We start from the raw sequence: 21,714 nt of genomic DNA on the forward strand, positions 1-21,714 counted from the left end.
ATAAGTGAAAGAGCAAAGAAAATTAAAAATTGGACTGCTCCAGGCGACGATGAACTGCATTTGGCTTAAACACCTAATAAGCCTTCATAAACAACTATCAAAACAGTTCAATCACATTTTGCAAGGCGGTGATGTTGAACAATGGCTAACAACTGGGAAAACTTACCTCATAATGAAAGACCCAGCAAAAGGTGAAGTTCCAAGTAATTATAGAGCGATAACCTGCCTGCCAACCATGTTCAAATTATTAACTGGAATAATAGCAGATGAAGTGATGCAACACTTATTAACTAACAAACAGCTTCCAGTTGAACAGAAAGGAAATTGCCCAAACACCAGAGGCACAAAAGACCAGCTGCTGATTGACAAAATGATTTTAGAAAACTGCAAGTGAAGAAAAACAAATCTAAGTGTTGCATGGATTGACAACAAGAAAGCCTTTGATTCATTGCCTCACACATGGATACTAAAATGTTTAGAAACAACTGGTGTCAGCAAAAACATTCAGATATTTATTTTAAAAAGCAATGAGCATGTGGAGTACACAGTTAACAATCAATGGTGAGACACCTGGACAGGTTAGCATTAGAAGAGGCATTTTCCAAGGGGACTCACTATCCCCTCTATTGTTTGTAATCGCCATGACCCCACTTTCACAAATACTAAACAAAACAGGCCTCGGATACCAAACATCTAAAACATTAAGTAAAATCAACCTTCTGCTGTACATGGACGATGTGAAGTTGTATGGAAAGTCCCAGTCAGAAATCGAATCACTGCTAAACACTGTCCGTATATTCAGTAGCGATATAGCAATGCAGTTTGGACTAGACAAGTGTGCTGCGTTAATAATGAACAGAGGAAAAATAACAAAAACAGAAGGAATAGAACTGCCCAATGGAAGCAAGATCAAGAACCTGGAAGAGAAAGAACATTACAAATACCTGGGCATTCTCCAGGCTGATAACATCGCACACATTGAAGTTAAAAGAAAAATTGGAAGTGAATACATCAGGAGAGTTAGAAAAATCCTCAAGTCCAAACTCAATGGCGGGAACACCATTCAAGCCATAAACACCTGGGCTATACCTGTTATCAGACACACTGCAGGTATAATAGACTGGACCCAGGCAGAGCTAGAGACGCTAGATCGTAAGACCAGGAAAATCATGATCATCAATCATGCTCTGCACCCCCGCAGTGATGTCGATAGGCTCTACCTCCCTCGTAGCTCAGGTGGAAGAGGAATGCTGCAAGTCCATCAAACAGTAGAGGAGGAGAAAAGAGGCCTTGAAGAATATATCAAGGAGAGTGAAGAAGATGCACTTCAAATGGTCAATAATGCGAAACTATTCAACACCAATGAAACAAAGCAGGCCTACAAGAAAGAACAAGTCAAGAACCGAGCAAAAAAATGGAAAAATAAGCCCCTGCATGGTCAATATTTGCACAATATAAGTGGAAAATCAGACATCACCAAGACCTGGCAATGGCTTAAGAATGGCAACTTGAAGAAAGAAACAGAGGGTTTAATACTGGCTGCACAAGAACAGGCACTAAGAACAAATGCAATAAGAGCAAAAGTCGAAAGATCCACAACAAACAGCAAGTGCCGCCTTTGTAAAGAAGCAGATGAAACCGTGGACCACCTAATCAGCTGTTGTAAAAAGATCGCACAGACTGACTACAAACAAAGGCATGACAAGGTAGCAGGGATGATACACTGGAACATCTGCAAAAAATACAAGCTACCTGTCGCCAAACATTGGTGGGACCATAAAATTGAAAAAGTTGAAGAAAATGAAGATGTAAAAATATTATGGGACTTCCGACTACAAACAGACAAACATCTGCCACACAATACACCAGATATAACTGTAGTCGAGAAGAAAGAAAAACAAGTCAAAATAATCGACATAGCAATACCAGGGGATAGCAGAATAGAATAAAAAGAAATAGAAGAAATCACAAAATACAAAGATCTACAAATTGAAATTGAAAGGCTGTGGCAGAAAAAGACCAAAATAATCCCAGTGGTAATTGGCGCCCTGGGTGCAGTTCCAAAAGACCTTGAAGAGCACCTCAACACCATAGGGGCCACAGAAATCACCATCAGCCAGTTACAAAAAGCAGCTTTACTGGGAACAGCCTATATTCTGCGACGATATCTATAACAACAGCAACAACATTGACAATAAAATTCAGCCATCCCAGGTCCTTGGGAAGGACTCAATGTCTGGATAAAACAAACCAGTCAATAACACCTGTCTGACTGTGTAAAATAATAACAATAATAATAATAATAAGCATCTTCCTATATAGCTGCTACCCAATATAGGTGTTTCCCATAGTCTGGAACTGGGAACCTCTGGCTCGCTAGTCAAGTCATGGACCTACTGCGCCATTAGGTGGCTTTGGAAAAAGATTGGGACCCAGTAAAAAAGAAAGTTGCACTACCAGTGTGACTGCAGATGAGCACTCCAAGCTGTTGCTGCTACCTCCCATGTAAGCTAGTCTCCAACTCTTGGGAGAGCTTTCCTTAGTGACAGTAGTGACCCAGAATGTTTTTCGGCAGCCAAGCTGGTCCCCCTGCCATTGCATCCAGTGCACACCTTCCCCCCCACCCCACACATAAGGCTGCAGCAGCTCTCTGACGCTAAAACCATTTGGCTGAGAATCCCACAAATGCTAGTATTGCCAGAAAAAGGAAGGTCACTATCACGAAAAGGGTTGGGGTGTAAGAATCCCTGGCTTTAGACAAAGGCATAGCATGTTCTTAGCTTGTGGGTTCTAATAAGATTTATACTAGCATTCTTCCTGAAAGTATTTCAGAATTTAACCCAATTTAACTGAATTTAACCTCTGCTAACTGGGCAAATAGCCACCTTTTTAATGTGTTGTTTCTCTTTCTTTATAGCAGGGAGAGAGTAATTGGCCCGACTGATACCCAGCACAGTACCTCCAGTGACTGTTGCTGGTGTCTATCTTGTGTTTCTTTTTAGATTGTGAGCCTTTTGGGGACAGAGATTCATCCTATTGATTGATTGATTGTTTCTCTATGTAAACTGCTTTGGAAATATTTGTTGAAAAGCAGTATATAAATATTTGTTGTTGCTGCTGTTGTTAAATCCTATCATCACAGTAACTCTATGATGAGTTTACAATCTGTCTTGTAAAAATACTTTTTGTATGGAAGTATTTAAACAATAAGGTCTAATTCAACACAAGCCCAAATCATGGTTTCATCTCTCAGCATGTCTCTGGGAAAAAGAAAAGGAGGAATTGGCTTTGCTAATGTGACTAAATTGGTGCACTTGTATTTCAAACTAGGGCAACCTATTGAAAACATAATTGTTTCTATTTCAGTGAGAATTCCACTAATGCCATCTGAAAACATCTGCTTCCCCAGGTGAGTCTTTGACATACACTATACAGAAGTCTATTTCATTCTGACAGGACAAGCATAAATGGAACACTGGTTAGAAAAACCAGATGAATAGAGGTGGAGGATGGAAAAGGTCCAAAGAGGAAATGTACTGGCAACAAGAAGTGCTCTCCTCACCAAAAGTACTTTTCCACATTAATCTGTAAAGAGCAGAACCAAATGTAGTACCAAAAAAAAGAGAAGAAATGCAAAATTATAATTGTACTGCTGCAAATAAGATACAAGCACGCTTCTGTAACTAGATAAGAGCTCTCTCCAGCAACTCCCCAGTAGAATATTTTTATCAAAATAAAAACATATTCAGGTTTATCGCTGCCAGAAGTTCCGTGTCAAAGCCAAGCTGAATGCAGTGAATGAACCAATAAGGAGAGGAAACAAATGGATACAGAAGAATGAGGTCATAGAAATGCAGCAATTTTCTTTCTAAAACCAAATAGGCTCAATTAAATCTTATTTGATGATTGGATGTTTTATCTCCATTAGATTATGATAGTCATAGAATCTTCTCCCCAGTGCTCTATATACTATGGATTGTTTCAAAGAGGCAACCAAAAGATTATAACCTATTCTCATTTAGCACAACACACAGAAGTATAAATATGCATAATACTATAATTATGAGCCATGGCACTGGGTGAAACTTGTCTTTGCAGGTAAACTACCAACATCTGAAACTAATGCATGCACACCATTTAATGCTCAGCACTTAGAAACCCCAACCAACCATCTTGTTACTGTCCATCACCAGACTGGGCAAGAATGAGAGTTTTTAATTCAAGTTTTCATTAGAAGTTCATTTTGTAGCAGCAAGGGGACAAAACTACTTGGGCAGCTTAGAAACTAAGTGGTTTACTGTGACATGAGCTCTTATTGGCAACAAGCTTCCATGGTGTTACAGCACATCTTGTTTTCCAGATATCAAATGATTCACTTGCAGGCCTTCATGCAATAATTATACAACACAATAAAATGTGTCTTTACATATAGCAGTGAACTGGAGATGAGGGTGAGTCAATAGAGCTTAGTATTCAGCTGAAAGAAACCAAGTATGAAGATACCGAACTATGTTACAAAATTCAAAAGTTTTGCCCAAGAAGGCAGAAAAAAAACGCAAAATGAACTTAAAGTAGCAGCCAATCCTTGCTCACTGCCCTGCACTGCTGAAAAGGTACAAAATGTGTCCTGTTGGACTTGTTCAATTTCACAGCAATCAAAGTCTGCTATCACAGCATCCTAGGGCCATGAAGAGGCCCTGGCCAAATCTTAGTCGATATAGCTGTACTTACTAGGTCATACTGGGAAGAGCATAACATTTTGCTTCACTTGTCAAGTACAGGATGCAGTGTTAACTGCTATGGTACAAATGATTCTATGCCAAGTCTGCACAACTTTGGCCCTCCTGCAGGTGTTGAACAATAACTCCTATCATCCCTGACTATTACCTGAAAACAGTGGTACACCAGCTGGTAACCTGCAATGAGCTCTATATAGTGCTGCCTTTCCGCATAGTTTGGAAACTTAAGTTAGTTCAAAATGTAGCAGCCAGGCTGGTCTCTGGGGTATCCCAAAGAGACCATATATTATGCCTGTTCTTAAACAGTTGCACTGGCTGCCAATATGTTTCCAGGGAAAGTACAAACTGCTGGTTATTACCTTTAGCCCTAAATGACTTAGGTATGGGTTGCCTGAGAGAGTGCCTTTCTCTATAAGATCCTCACCATTCATTAAGATCATCTGGATGGATCCATCTCCAGGTGCCACCAGTTCATCAGGTGGCAATCTGGGATCGGGCCTTCTCAGTAGCCACCTTTACGTTGTGGAATGCACTCCTCATGGATATAAGAGGACTGTCTTCCTTAGAGGCCTTCAGGTGCACCCTAAAGACCCATCTTTTTAGCCTTGCTACTAATGATAACTAGTTTAAATTTAAATTTAAATCTGGTTTAAATGTTTTCTGATTGTAATAGTTTTATTATGTCTTTTTTATTTTAATGCAAACCACCCTGAGCCACTTTAGGAAGGGTGGCATATAGACTGAATAAATAAATACATTAAAATCAAATATTAGCAACTGTGGCTGGGGATGATGGGAGCTGTTGTTCAAAAACAGCTGGAGGGCCAAAGTTGTGCAGTCCTGCTGTATGCCACACAGCTACAAGCATTAATGTGGAGGCCTACAAAAGAAAATCTGAACAGGAGGAGGACTCGGTGCATGTTAAACTTTCCACAGTGCATAAAGATGATATCATTATCTTGACAACTTGGCAAGGGCTGGTAATTTTTATCTTCTTGAACCACTTGCTTCAGTTTTTAAAGGCTACGATGAAAGAAGTGATTTTGTAGACACATACAGGTTGGCCTGAAAGATCCAAGCCTTATGCAGTTATGTTCAGTGCTTCAGAATTAGTTATCAACTCGATGGACTGGATCAAATGAACCACACATGGTTTAAAAAAAAAAGCTGCTAGAACTGTTCTACAAAAGCTTGCACAAGCATTTGCTCAAGAATCCATGCAGTACTATGAAAGGTCTGTAGCATGAGAACTTCAAGAGCTTGCACAAATTCTTGCATACACAGAAGATCATAATTGGAGTAAGCTGCATTTTCCTTTCACAAATGCCAACATGAGATCTAACACACCTCTCCAATGAGTGGAAGACATTTTGTGTCTATGGAAGAACATGTTCCCAACTAATACTTGCCCAGCACTTCTGCAAGGAGCAGTGGGATATCTGCAGACTATCCCCTCCAGCACCAGTCCCCCATACTATAATCCACACTGTTCCTGGGGGTCCCTCAGGATCAGTTATTTTGGGAGGTACTGGGGGCGGGAGGATGGAGAAAGAAAAAAGCTCTTTGCTCTGCTTCCACAAGCAGCTCACAGGTCACAGCTCACAATTCCTTGTGTAACCCTCACCTAATGTGGGTGAGGCTGGGGGGATGGAGTTCTATCAGTTGTGGAAGGGGTGGATAAAAATCCAGTGGGCGCCTTATTAAACAGAGAGTTAACAAGAACTAAAAAAAAAAAAAAAAATCAACCAAAAGGGGCGGGGGAGAAATAATAGGAACAACTCAAGCAGGTAGGGATTTCAAAATCAGTCCCCAACCCAGACAGTAAAAGGAAATTAGTGTCCCGTGTCCCAGTGGAGTCCCAGACCTGTCTCTTTCTCCCCTTCAGTCTCTGTGTTCAAGGTAAACCTCTGGCTTGAGTTGGTGCAGGTGAGAAGCAGCTGCTGCTCTCTCTCTCTCTTTCCCCCCACCCACTCCTCTTGAACAAATCCTTCCTACTTGCCTTGTATCTTAGATCCTCACCAATTATCTCTCTAGGCCAGTGCTGCTCAACTTCGGCCCTCCTGCAGATGTTGGCTTACAACCCATAATCCCTGGCTATTGGCCACTGTGCCTAAGGATTACTGGAGTTGTAGTCCAAAAACAGCTGGGGGGCCTAAGTTGAGTAGGCCTGCTCTAGACCTTCAATCCTCCTCCTCTTTACCTGCCCCTCTTTCTCTCCTCTTCAGGATAAGTGCACCCCCCTGAGCAAAGAACGTGTCCTCATTTCTATTAGGCGCCACACTCACAGGCTTGCACCTGGATCCAAGCCATTGCTTTAAAAATATCGCCTCTTACAAAATGAGCAGTGTAATACTATTTGCTAATGTTTACTCAAATATTCAAACATTAAATGCATCTCCTTTTAGATCAAATATTGTGACAGAAGCCTTGTATTGTAACAGTTCCTTTCAGGCAAGTAGCTCATCAGATCCATCAAGATACTTGGCAACACTCAAGTATCCATGGCTAGGTTCAAAGTTTTGACTTCATGCTGGTTTTATATCCAAGTCTGATAAGTTGTTCTTTCTTCTCCCCTCCCAGCCCTGTTTGCATGTTCTGGACAAACTGTTGACTTCAAGCATTAATGAAAGAAATCTCATTTCACTGAAGATATATACTTACGGTTGGCATAGTTTTACCAAATCCTGGTCAGTGGTGTTTGGAGGCAGCCCTCTGATATAAAGGTTTGTTTTACTTAACTGATCCCATCCTGAGTTGCTGCTGCTGCTACTGTTGTTATTGCTGCTGGTTATGCTGGGACTAGGAGGAGCCATTGGATGGGCAGGCACAATGGGCTGCTGCAAAGGAAAGGAAGTGGTTGTCAGCAGGAAGAACAGGAAGAGTCGCTTTGGCATTTACAATCTGAACTTTACTGCACCTTGAGAGCACCCAATCATTCTGAAAACACAGGACTTGGGTGTCAAGACTTCAGCCTTCCAAACATACCTTTTGAGCACTATGGGAGCAGGTATTTCTAGAAAGCTACAAGTCATTCAAAGCACTCTAAGTACATGAAACATATCTAAAGGCACAGCAGGGGGAAATGACTTGACTAGCAAGCCAGAGGTTGCCAGTTCAAATCTCCGCTGGTATGTTTCCCAGTCTATGGGAAACACCTATATCGGGCAGCAGAGGTATAGGAAGATGATGAAAGGCATCATCTCATACTGCGCGGGAGGAGGCAGTGGCAAACCCCTCCTGTATCCTACCAAAGACAACCACAGGGTAATGTGGTCGCCAGGAGTTGACACTGACTCAACAGCACACTTTACCTTTATAATGCTCATGAGTTTGTATCTTCTTTCATAGAATGGCATATAGTATTAAGTAGCATTTTTCAAAATTCTCATTAATGTGGAAAGTAATCATTTCAACTTCAAAAGGGTAGCGTATTTACCCAAATCAAAACTACTCTGAATTTGATAAAACTTCCTTATAAAGTAGAGGTTAAATACAGGTTAGATTCGTATTCACTTGAACAGAACTCTGAATTTAAAGTGACCTCCTGATTTCTAATATTAAAAAAACTTGGGAAAAAACTATTCTTGGATTCAGGTAAATACAGTAAGTAGTATTGAAATGTTTTAAGGTTTTACTGCTTAGGGAAGCTAATAAACCAATATAAGACACAGTAAACTTCATGCAAGAAACTACCAAGTGTCTTGCTCTATTACTATACCATGCAAGAATCTAAACACATCCTTTGTCTTCATTCCTCCATAAACTAGATGAAACTACTCTTTCTGTATTATATATGGAAATGAAGAGAAGCTAAAGAGTGAGGAGCACATGATCCTGTTATGATTAATATCTCTGTGCCTGTTTGACCGGGCTAGAACCTCATGTATGTCTTCTAACTCAGAACTAGGAGACGCTGCTTGGCTTCTAAAACCAGCATAAGTTGCAGGCTTCCTCTGTCTACCAGGGAAAGATATTACTTAAAGCAGAAGGCCCCATCACTGCAATATATATATATATTAAAAGATATCCATTTCTTTGCATAGGAGGAGAGAAGAGAACACTTGCAGACAGTGGCAATATATTTGCTTGATGACCTAGTTAGATTTATCAGCTACTTTCTGCATCATGATAAGAAATTAGGATACAACACTACTAAATGACTTTGCCTGTGCTGGAAGTATACAGATCGAACACTGTATTGCTAAGCTCTACCCCTTATTATTTTCTTTCTCCCCTCCTTTACTCTATTACCAGAGTCTCTTTCTAGGGGTATGCACAACCCCCCCAAAAAGGGGGGGTTCAGTTTGAATTGGAATCAATTCGAACCAAACTGCATTGCTCTGAACCAGTTTGATTGAACCAACTGGCTGGTCCATTCGATAGAACCGGTTCAGGCAGCCAATATACTTGTAAAGTGGAATCTGGTGAGGATTCCCCTTTAGAAATACAGGGTGTGGGGCCCTTCAAAAGATAAGTGGTGGCCTGGTGGGGGTGGCAAGAGGTAAAAAGCTGCTTACTTGGCCAGTGCAGCTGCCGGTATTCACCCCAACAAGCACACTCCCCCACTCCTTTACCAAGTTGCCAGCTCAGCAGCGACTCAGTTCTGGCCTTCGCACATGTGTGGCGGCCATTTGTGTGGCGTCCACACATGTGTGGCAAATGGCATCTGCACATGCACGGACCCAACACAAATAGCCTCTGTGCATGCATGGCGGACAGAACTGAATTGCCACCAAGCAGGCCACTTGGTAAAAGAGGAGGAAAGCATGCTTGTTGGGACAGCACCAGGGAGGGTGAGCAGCAGCAATCAGTAGCGCCAGCAGCCGCACCACTGAGAGAGTCCCTCTCTCACCCCCACCTGACCGTCCCTTACCATGCCAAACCAGTTCACCCAAACTGGGCCTGGTTCGGTTCAGTCTACAACTGAACCTCCGAATCTTACCTAGTTCATGGCAAACCAGTTTGGCAGGAACCATTCATGCACTCCCTTACCTCCTTCCTCATCAATAGCTAAATTCCTTGAGCCAAGGAGATTAGTCTCTCTCTCTCTCTTTTTTTTTTTTTTTGCACTTGTGTTGTTTCATGAAGCCATATATGCTGAGGGCATTAACATCACATGGTCAGCCTACCCAACTCATCTTGCTCTTATTGGTCTTTAACCCATGCCCTTTCACCCAGAAGTCTTTGATTTGCTCTAAAAGGGAAGATTTATCTTTAGTTCCAAGTCTTTGAGCAGAATATATTTCCTACTACTTGTATTCTTTATCAAAACAACTTTTCATTTTGTTTTGAATAATGGAGTCTTAGAAAAATGCCACAACTCCTAGATCCTAGGGACATGATTCTGCATTGAGCACCAGCTAAGCCACAGTTCACCAGTTAGCTAGCGTGCATTTATAGCCTTTTGTGTTCAGTTCTGGGTCTCACAATCTGCTTTTCCTAAATACATGTATTATAGAGTAGAACTGGTAAAATTTCTAAATAAACCTTACATCTCATGTCTTCTATAGCCAAAATTAACCTAAAACAGGCAAAACCCAAGAACACCACCTCCCAAAAATCAAAATGCAAGGACTGCTTCCCTTTCATCTGATTTTAAGTAGTGAGGTATAATCTCGGGGTCTAGATTGAGCAAGAATAAACTGGGGATATGGTTTACCTGTTGCTTTTTATACATTTGTTTTTATTATCAATTACAGTTTTATTAACAATTATAAAAGCAGTATAGAAATATCTGCAGTAGTAGAAGTTTTTTGTTTTTTAAAAAATTGCATTGCTGTATAAGCTACTTCCATACTGAAATTAGAATAGTGGGATATAAATTTCCCAATAAACAATCCCAAAATCACTCCTCAAGACTAGTTCTGCTTTCATCACAAGGATTTTCCAGCCTCATAATGAACCATTCTGGTAAATACATGAATCCAGATCAGAGGTATGCCACATCTCATATTATCTTGAACAGACAATATTACATCTCTATTAAAAGAATTACACTGGCTATCAAAAATACAAAATGATGGTTATAACCTATGAAGTTTTAAAATGTTTAGGTCCAGAGTATTTAAGAGAATGCCTTCTCCGTTATAAGCCCTGATGCCTACTCAGATCATCCTGGGAGGTCTGTCTGCAGTTGCCACCACCTCGTCTGATGGCTACTCAGGGATGGGCCTTCTCCGTTGCTGCCCCGAGGCTTTGGAATGCACTCCCTGCTGAAATAAGAGCTTCCCCTAACAGCAGTCCCTCTAACAGCCCTTTAAAAAGCTGCCACGATGCATTTTTTCCATCCAGGCTTTTAATTAGACTCTCAGAATTCATCATAGTTTTTAAATTGTTCAAATGTTTTAACTTTTGTTCTAATCTGTATTTTATTGTAAACTGCCCAGAAATGAGAGTTTTGAGTGGTATATAAATATGCTAAATAAGTAAATATTCTGTTATGATGTATGTAAGAAATAAAGGAGGACTTCCAGAGCAGCCTAAGGCAGGCGCTTCTAAAGAACACTCCCACAGCGCTGGTCCTAACACCGCTCACTCCCTCTGCCCCCCTCCCCCAAAGCATGATCAGTCTTGCACTCTTGAGCAAGAGTACAAGTCCTTTTTGGAGCTTGCCCACACTCTGCAGTGCTCTACTAGAGCAGAAATATGTCACAAGATCACCCACACTTGTGATGAAGTGCAGAGCAGAGAATTAGCACTGCATGGGCACTCCTTGTGCAATTCCTGCATTAGACTGCTGTAGATGTCAGCCGCTATAATTAGTTATTGCCAAACGTCGTTTAGTTCCTCTGCTGTTCCTTTCATGCCTCTTTTGGTAAATTTATATTTTAACAGTTGAATACAATATACAGTTTAATATGTATACAGTCAGTCTTCTTCGCACTCAAATAAAAGAGCAGGTATAGAAATATTTGAAAGTGAAATCATAGAAAAGTTAAAGCAAATGTGCATGTTTAACGTAAACCAGAAGAAAATATATATGCCATTCAACGTATTAAATGGCAATCTATTTCTACAGCGAATATTTGTATTCAAACACCCATTTATAGTTCTAATAAGAACCTTTAAGTCTCAGTGATTTAATTCAGAGTTAAAAGTCCATAGTTAAGTCACTTCTATTTAGATGAATGTATCAAAGTACTTAACTTGAGCTGGATCATGACCTAGAACTCTTAAAAATATTTTAGGGTTGGATCAAATCTTTCCTAGCTACCATTTCAACCACGATTTATTTTCATGGATAGCAAAAATGGTGGTGGTGGGATCACATCTTCATGGGGATCCACAAAGGTTTGTGGAATATGCAGGTGGGACAGAAGGCTTAGCTAATGCCACAGTGCAATGCACTCTTATTCTTTAATTTCAAAAGCTGCAGACTTTGCAGGGAACAGCACTTAAAAGCACCGCTCATCTGCCAGGTATTCATCTCCCATTTGCCATTCTCCTTCCCAGAATGCAGCAGGGAAGGATGCAATGTCAAGATGTTGCATCACAATGTTGAATCCTTCCCAGGTGCTTCTAAGTACTGCTTTCACTCAAGTGAATTTCGACAAAGTGCTGGGGAAGAATATTTCAACCCCAGGCCTGCTTGGGAGTCAAAAGCAACTACAAATGAGAAGTGTGAGAATTGTTAAGCTTCAGTTCTAAGTTTGTAATGGAAACACTGAGAACACTCTTGACTCCAGCAGCACCACACATACTGTTCGAACAAATTGCTTCAGTAAAGTTATTTTTAGGGATCTAAAAGCTATCCATGCTGAGAGACAGTAGGTACTGCATGAACCTTGTTTTGGAGCTAGTAAAGTATAAAGTTGCCTAACATTTGGTGTTAAGAGCTGTTCAACAAGATAGGCATACATTTTTACTTCCAAAAAAAAAAAAAGTGTTTCTGGACATGTATCACTTAAATATGAAACACTTGGATGGATGGATAGGTATGATTCATTTCGGGCTTTGCCCAGCATAGACACACTTGGACAAATGCTTCTAAAAGTGTTTGTAGCTGAAGGGAACTGCAAAAATTAGTACAGCATGCACAAATAAGTGCTAGAAGTTCATTTTTATTCTGTGTTCCAAATTCTCCATAATAAATGTCTCAATAGAAAGGCTAGATCTATAAAAAGCCAGCACCTGATATTTTCTATGGAATAGTGCAAAGCAATTCCAATTTGATTGCAAAATAAAGCAAGTTGTAGCCACTTAAAAAGACATCTCATATAAAATCGATATCCATGGGTGTGTATGAACACCTTCTTATAAGAGTTTGTAGTATAGATATGTGCATAGAGAGACAGTCATGCCATACTTTCTGCAGTTAGGATGCACAAGCAATTTCTAAATTGACATGACCTTAGGAGGCTTGTTTAAAGGATACCCTCTTCCAATTAAAAAAAGAGAAGGTAATATTAGCTTTGTAGTCACCTTAAGTGGTGCAGCGGGGAAATGCTTGACTAACAAGCAGAAGGCTGCTGGTTCGAATCCCTGCTGGTACTATATTGGGCAGCAGCGATAAAGGAAGATGCTGAAAGGCATCATCTCATACTGTGCAGGAGGAGGCAATGGTCAACCCCTCCTGTATTCTACCAAAGACAATCACAGGATTCTGTGGTCGCCAGGAGTCAAAAAGTCATGGAAACACTGACCACAATCTAGTAGAAGCAAACCCCTGCTTAAGAAGCTGAATATTCAGTCTAATTCCATTTTCTTAACAGTGAAAGGGGAGCATCAATTCCAGTATCCATGACACTTGATATATTATTTGGCTGAAAGAGAGATGGCATCCTACTTGCCCTTTGTGGAAAATATCTCAAACTGAAATGCAAAATGAAAATTAGGATTATTTGAAAAGATCTTGCCATTGGCATTCAGCTTGCGACACAGAATTAAATGTGAAGTACTGTATCTCATTTCATACACTCAATTTCCATGACTTCCATTAACTCTGTGTTTTGGTATACTAAGGACCAGCAAATATTGCTTTAAAATACGTGCATGAATTAACAGTTCCTCCATTCCAGGTGGCTATACCCAAGAGACCTAGCAGTGCTTAAACTAGGATAAATGCATGTATGTACATAATGTCTTTGAACTGAAAGAAGGTTATCAAGTGAAGTCGAAAATGCCTTTCACTTAAATACTGGCAATCACTTTATTAGAGTTATGCCGTTTAGTATGAGATTAAGGGCTTGCAGACATAGCTTGACATGGCCCTTCAAAACATGAGGGAGGTCCATGAGAGAGGGACAGAAAGGAAAAGCCAGATTAAAAGTTTGGAGCAGGAGTTAGGAGAAAGGGAAGAAGAAGAAGAGGAAAAAACTTAAAGGAAACAAAAATGGAAACCAGATATAAATGGAGCAGGAGTCCCAATGATGCACCTAGCCAGGAGCAAGACAAGAAAGGAACTGGGGACTCACTATCAGTGCAGGTTGGGAAGAAGGCTAGACTTTCTGTAACCCAACATCCTTTACCTGAAGCTAACCTGTTTACCAGGAGAAAATGGATGAAGATAACCCAATCTAACTGATGACCTCCTACACTGTGTGAGAAAGAAACCTAGGTCTTACTTTTGAAGGGTTATTTTTCACTATAATCAGAGCCCATCCATAACTATAGGGTTGTGTACCCATCATGCCCCAGGAACAGACAGATATTAATGCAGCAAATTTCTGGTATGTAGTAGGCGGAGCCCTAGAGCCCCAGTTCTGGATTGTTGAGCCAAAGTTGTCATTGAAAACAGAGAGAGCTATAGAAGAGGGAGGAAACTCAAGAAGAAAGGAAAACACACAGTTGCAGTCATAGTAAACGGGAAAGAAACAACTGATTGCCCTGGGAGTTGACCACCAACCCTACTGGCAACCTCTGCCAAAGACAAATATAAGAACTCCTGACTTTGATTTGGCAGCGGTCTGGAACAGATATAAGAAATAGTAGTGTAATATCGCAGGTGGTTCCGATGGGCTCCAACAACCTGTTGAGATCTATGGAAAGCCAAATTTATCTTTGGGATGAATGTGGGGTCAAGTTTGAGGATGACTGCAACTGTTTGAAAAATGCACAGTTATTTGTGGACTGACAGTGCGCCAAGTTCGGATACTCAATGTGCTGAAACAATGGCCACTAGGCAAAAGACCTTGTACAAAAGGACTTTAAGTGGAACGCCATTGGAGAGGTTCAATGGGAGGTTGTGTGAGAGCATTGCCAGCCTCTTCCGAATCAGATGCAGAGAAGGAATAGATCTCAGGTGTGGAGACCTCCCCACAGGCTCCACTCTAACCATCTTTTTCTAGCAACAGATTTTGAAGTTCTAATAGCTAAGACCAGGAGAACAATTGAGGCTGTGTCCAACATAGAGACCCCACTTACCAACCAGGACTTGGATGCTTGGAAGGTTTCATTTTCCTTTTATGGATGCGAAAGAGCGAGCCGATGTTGGGGCTTCCAAATGGGGCCCTCTGATAATGAGCCCATAAGGGCTCCTACAGTTTGGGCTGGATCCATAGGGAATTTCCCCCAAAGAAATGAAGGAAAATGCAAGAAATTTTTCCAATTGCTGAATTGGGAAACAGGAAAAATGTTTGGAATTTGTGTAAACTCACTCAAAAACTCCCTTTCCACTCTTGCACAAAAGGAGGGAAAAAGAGGAAGGGAAGGAAGGATAGACAAAAGAAGTCAAAGCAAGCCTGCAAAGGTATAGAATCCGAGGAGCTCTCTCTGTCTGCTACTCACTGAGGCAAGACAGGAAAGGAACTGGGGCTCTGCCTACTACATACCATAATTTTGTTGCATTAATTATCTGTCTGTTCCTGGGGCATGATGAGTACACAATGCTATAGTTATGGATGGGCTCCGATTATGGCGGTGGGAAAGATTTTGGGAAAAGAGAGCTATATGCAATACTTGTCAAACCTAAACTTCATGTTTGTAAATATTATATAGTATAGTCAAAAGCATGTAACGCAAATACCATTTGGTACATCTGTGAAACAACACTGTAAATTCTTTAGGTCCTTCACACAACACAGAATCAACAAGCAAAGTCAGTAACCGACTTGTCTGTGACTGTCTGAACCCACGCTGGCAGGAACCTGAGGTTTACCAGGGCCTCAAACCAACATTGTAACCAAGATTTGAAGCTGGCTTGCCAAACCAAGTTCTGCTCCCACAGTGGTGTGCATTATATCTGAACACACACTCTTCATGAACCTCTGTTTCATTTCAGGTGAACCCGTCCCCTTTGCCATTGGGACTACTGGCTGCAAGCGAAGTGGTGCAAGGCAGGCTTGAATAGCATCCAGGACCTCACACAACTTGCCCACTTCCAAACAATCCTTCTGCAGTCCAACTTCAGGTTCCCTCAGTATCTCTGGCTGGGGGTACCTCAGGTTTGTTATGTGTTAACCTCCCCTTAGTTTTTAATCAAACAAAAATATACCCAATAGTAGAGACAGAGCTCAAGTTGCTGCATGTTTTTTTCCAGCTGGCAAAGAATATAGAAGCCATCAACATGGTGCCATTATCTAGGGGTTCAAATCAGCAAAGGAATGATTGCTGTAAGAAGCGCCTTCATAAATTTTCAAGGATTGAATGGTAGTTGCAACATGATTACTCTAATTAGCATTTCACTGATAATGTTGAAGCTATTTAAGTTGAATATCTTGAACAATAAGCTATTTCAAATTTATTTATTTTTAATTGGGTGTTTTTTTTTCAGAAATAAGATTCCTTTTCCCAGTAAGCTTCTATTTATGAGGCAGTGCTTAAACGTTATAAAAATAAACCAACTAAACCTTTAACAGATCAAAGACAAACTGCTGAAAAGGCTGTACATACTTGGATCCAATAATGCCCATACTTGAATAAGCACACTTATATCTTCCAGCGGGTATGTGTAACTTCCCCCAAGCACTATTACGCATCATACTAGTGGGCCCACAACCTCCAGGAATGGCTTTTGGTGTGGGCACAGGGAGTTACAGTGAAGGCCCCGTTATGCAAGGGAAATCTGCTTGTGGTTTGTAAGATCTAACTGAATCCCCACCTCACCTTCTGCTACAAGGGCAATATTGGACACTTCACAGAACTGCTAATAGACCCCCTATTAAGTCAGTCCCTTTGCTATACAAGCTTGTAAATTAACTGTTTAAATAGTCACCTGTGTGGTAAGTAGCATTTCTTCCAGGTAGCCAGGCAGAGAAGCTTTAGTACTCCTATCTCTTTTTCTACTGATCAATATAGCAACGCTATAGCTATATGTGGGCGGGAGAATTCATTAAATAAATCTTGTGGACTTGTTTGCAAGATTGTAGATCACAATAAGTGACTGTTTCTATCATATGGGTTTTTTTTTTTTTTAATTGATGTCATTGTTAAAACACCTCAACAGTGCTTCCTAAAAAACAATCTACATGGGTCTTACTGAATGAATGAATGGATAAACAAACAAACAAACAGTCATTGAGGGAAGTTTGGTGAGGCGTATGAATATAATATGCAACTGTATTCTCTCTCTATAACACACACACACACGATTTGTACTCCACTTACAAAACAAATAGCAAACAGAAGAAAGTAGTAATAACGAGGGGCTGCTGAGCTGTTACAAATATCCACAATACTGAGACTGCCCTCTGTTGATGCCTGAGGCAGCTATCTCCATGTAGCAACCCATGCACATGCAACATCTTGCCATGGGGATCAGAGATTTTCTCCATACCAAAGTTCTACGGCACATGAAGAAAAGCGCCTGATCCCCTTGGTGCTTATTAGGTGGAATCAGTTACCACTGGGAGCAATTCAAAGCCAACTCTCTTCAAGCTGAAAAATTTCATGGCACCCAAGACAGAAATAGGGTTTGTGTGGGAGGAAATGGTGGGAGGAAACCACTGTGAAATGGGGAGAGAAGCTGTACCAGAGGAGAGCTGGTCTTGTGGTAGCAAGCATGACTTGTCCCCATAGCTAAGCAGGGTCTGTCCTGGTTGCATCTGAATGGGAGACTTGATGTGTGAGCACTGCAAGATATTCCCCTCAGGGGATGAAGCCGCTCTGGGAAGAGCAGAAGGTTTCAAGTTCCCTCCCTGGCTTCTCCAAGATAGGGCTAAGAGAGATTCCTGCCTGCAACCTTGGAGAAGCTGCTGCCAGTCTGTGAAGACAATACTGAGCTAGATAGACCAATGGTCTGACTCAGTATATGGCAGTTTCCTATGTTTCCTATGTTCCTATGTTCAGATATAATAACAGAGCTTCAAAAAATGTAAAGGAATAGTATCTCACTGAACAACCTTGAAAAAGATATAGGAATAAGGAGACTAGTAAAGTTTGTGTCTACATACAACTTTATTTGGGAGGTGGGGAGTATGTGGCTGAACATACAGAAATAAACTGATATAGTAGATCCTATGTCGACCATCATTAAAAGTCTTTTTAAAAGAAAAGGAAGAACGGGATACAATTGTAACAACAAGGCCATTCATTAAAAAATATACTAAAAAAGTGTGCATGATTATTTGCAGTTATCCACTGATGAGTAGATATTTCTGCAATCCGATTCCCGCCCCTAGCCTCAGAGGCAGTTCAGTGCAAAGCCATTTTGGAAAATCTGAACCCATCGTGTTTTGGGTTCACCATCACTCTTTTGTAATTTTTTTCTAAATAATTTGTTACAATTACTCAGAAACACCAGAACTTACTAAATATTTGTGCTGAATTTCATGCTGGGTGACTGTAATGAGTTATAACTTTAACCAAACTGTCTTTGGTGCCTCAGCAGAGCCTCAGAACAATTTTGATTAATTTTAGTATTAATAAGATTTATACTAAAGTTTTAAACAGTACTGATATTAATCTATTTGAATTAATTTTAGTATTTAAGCCACACTATTATGCAAAACCCCTATTAGCCTGGTCATTTTTGAAACTATTACTTTGTCCCAACTTTCCACACTTTAAGATGCATAGCATTCAATCTGGATTTGGAGTTAAATACTAGGAATAGGAAATGTTTTAAGCAGCATGCCATAGGACTTGGTCCATTAGTTCCTGGTAGATTTACAAACCTCAGACAGATTAACACACTCAGTCAAGCATGACCCTTTTCTAAAATCAGGGAATCTACAACAACTTTGGTCACACAGAATGAAAAATGAATGGGTGACAATTGATCCAATTGGTTGGAACCTAAGCACACTGGAATTGTATCACTGACCTATCAATTTCACTACACTGGCTTTCCCCCACAAGCCATCATCATTGTCACTATGTATATATGGTTCAGAAAAACATGAAACTAAACGCTTTATATATAACTGCTGTGTCCCACATATTCTGTGTGTGCATAAAGAGAATATAAAGCACTTTTCATTCTAGTTTCCTTTAGAAATGTTGCCCTTATTTTGTTTGGGCTCTCAGAAGAACCACCCATTGTCGTCCCATATTATATAAAGGTAAAGTTGTGCCGTTGAGTCGGTGTCGACTCCTGGTGACCACAGAGCTATGTGGTTTTCTTTGGTAGAATACAGGGGGGGTTTACCATTGCCATCTCCTGCGCAGTATGAAATGCCTTTCAGCATCTTCCTATATTGCTGCTACTCGATATAGGCATTTCCAATAGTCTGGGGAACATATCAGGAGGGATTTGAACCAGCAACCTCTTGCTGCTTAGGCAAGTTACTTCTCCACTGTGCCATTAGGTGGCTCCCATATTATATACAGATTAGTAGACTTCCTAAGTGGAATAGTACATCTAATTTATGTAGAATATCTGAGTCTCCACTGCAAATAAACGCAATGTCTGCAAAACATCATGTTCATAAGTCAGCATCTGAGCTACTATATAATAGATACACCCATCCCTCTGGCAGGAGATCTGGGCTGGGCTATCATATACCTGCAGGTGTGTGGGTAACCCACTGTTGGGCCCTGTATGGGACATCTCTCCCTGACAAAATGTCATTATTGCCTCATCTAGAATCCTTATCAGTTTGGCCTTCAGTCTCCATCAAGCAGGTCAATAGTCTAGTAACCCAACTAGTAAGGCCCCAGGGTTGTACCAGATAGCTTCTGAACAGCTGAAACTGAATGGTGGGCCCCAGTAATTGCAAGACTCTGTACCTATATTGACCAGACAACCTGTATCCGGGAGGAATGGGGTACAGCTGTGATTGTTCCAATTTACAAGACAGGCCAGCGTTCTGGTCCCTCTATCATCCAATCAGTCTGCTGAGTATTATTAGTAAACTATATTCTAGACAGTCATATCTTAAACTCACAGACTGGTTGGAGCAGGAGAAAATATTAAGGGAAGAACAGGTGGGATTCAGGTCCAGCTCTTAATCAGGCCCTAGTATTACAGCACCTGGTTCAAAAGTATTCACCGTTGTATGCAGCCTTTATTGACTTTAAGGTGGTATTTGACTCCATCTCCAGAAAGCCCTTGTGCAGTAAACTTGCCAGTTCCTCCATTGATCATTGGCTGCTCCTTCTTATTCGAATGCTGCATGAGAATACTTCATTGAGGGTGACATGCAGTGCCCAGGGACATTTGACCCAGTCTATTCCCACACTGAGGGGAGTTAAACAGGGGTATATTCTGGCTCCGTTCCCTTTTAATTTTCATATAAACTCCTTTGTTGAGTGTATGGATAACTCGGATTTCCACCCTCCTAAACTAGCCAGTAAATATATAGCGGTTTTGCTTTATGCAGATGCTGTGGTCATTTTATCTAGAACATCTGTTGGCATGAGAAGAGCTTTACGTAGGCTAGCTCAATATTGTGAAGAGCAGCATTTATCCATGAACACCCCAAAATCTAATATCATGCTTTTTTGCTTTTTTAAAAATCAACCTAAGAGACAGGTCTGGAAGGTTAATGGAGAGGTAATTGAACAGGTAAGGGCCTATAAATACCTGGGAATGGTATTTAGTGAAAATGGCTCCTGGAAGACCCATTGTGAGCATGCAAAAATTAATACTCAGAAAAGTGCTTCTGCTATTTTGAAGTTTTTCTTCCATAGAGGTGGCTACTGTATACCAGCTGCAATTAAGGTTTATGAGGCCAAAGTGCTTTCACAATCGCTGTATGGGGCCGCTGTTTGTGTCCCGCATACTTTTAAGCAAATGGAGACGGTCCAATCCAAATTTTTGTGTCCTTTATTCTCAGCTCCTAGATGTGTGACCAATGTCATTCTACAGCTGGAGGCCAGTCTAATAAGAGTGGAGGCCAAGGTTTGGATGAATGTATTTAACTTCTGAATTAAAATCATTTTCTTCCCCCAAAGGACTAGCCCCCCTCATTCTGGAAGACAGCTTCCAATCTAGTTGGTGTAAACGACTCTGTGATATGCTGGGCAAGCACAGATTCTCTCCTCAGATTCCTCTGGGTCCTGATGTTGCCAAAGGGCTTATAAAACAATGTATAGTAGATATTGAAAAGTAAAGCGATTTGGCATGAATCTGCAAGAAACCTCCTTGGTAGTTTTACAAACTACCCTAAACCAGCCCACTATTTAATGAGCTTAACTACTCTGTCCCACAGAAAGGCCTTCTCCCTTGCACACTTTAATGAACTTCCATTGGCTGTATGGGATGATAGGTATCACAAAATCCCTATCACTAACCAGATCTGTCCTTGTAGGCAAGGTGTTGAGACTGTGACACACGTCCTTTTATATAGTTCATTTTATAGGGATATTCATATCTCTCTTATATCCCCACTCTTATAAAATATCCCTGTTAGAATGGATGATGGATATGCATCTTTTTTACTAGCTGATTGTTGTGTATCCATAACGTTGTGTGTGGCCAAATTCTGTGTGGCTGCATGTAAGATTAAGCCTGAGCTGGTTTGAGTTATTGGTCTTGATAATACCGATAAGACCTTGACATAATATTTTGTATTATCTTTACTGTGATTTGTACCATCTCTCTTTTGTGTTGTTGGGTCAATGACTATAATAAAGTTTCTTTTGCTAGTATAGATAC

At 40.7% G+C, this 21,714-nt stretch overlaps 1 protein-coding gene across 9 annotated transcripts in view; it reads right to left on the reverse strand.

Annotated features, from left to right (window-relative positions):
• RBMS1 (RNA binding motif single stranded interacting protein 1) overlaps positions 1-21,714 on the reverse strand; it is a 198,629-nt gene that overhangs the window by 88,026 nt on the left and 88,889 nt on the right. For all 9 annotated transcript variants that reach the window (XR_008309693.1, XM_053260969.1, XM_053260958.1 and 6 more), the window contains exon 2: positions 7,401-7,576. Coding sequence is in view for 8 of the 9 variants with exons in the window: in XM_053260958.1 (XP_053116933.1) it covers positions 7,401-7,576 (176 nt within the window). In the remaining variant the exon portion in view is untranslated. The remainder of the gene's footprint in view (positions 1-7,400; positions 7,577-21,714) is intronic.

The sequence above is a fragment of the Hemicordylus capensis genome, chromosome 1 (genome assembly GCF_027244095.1).
Source record: "Hemicordylus capensis ecotype Gifberg chromosome 1, rHemCap1.1.pri, whole genome shotgun sequence".
NCBI lineage: Eukaryota > Metazoa > Chordata > Lepidosauria > Squamata > Cordylidae > Hemicordylus > Hemicordylus capensis.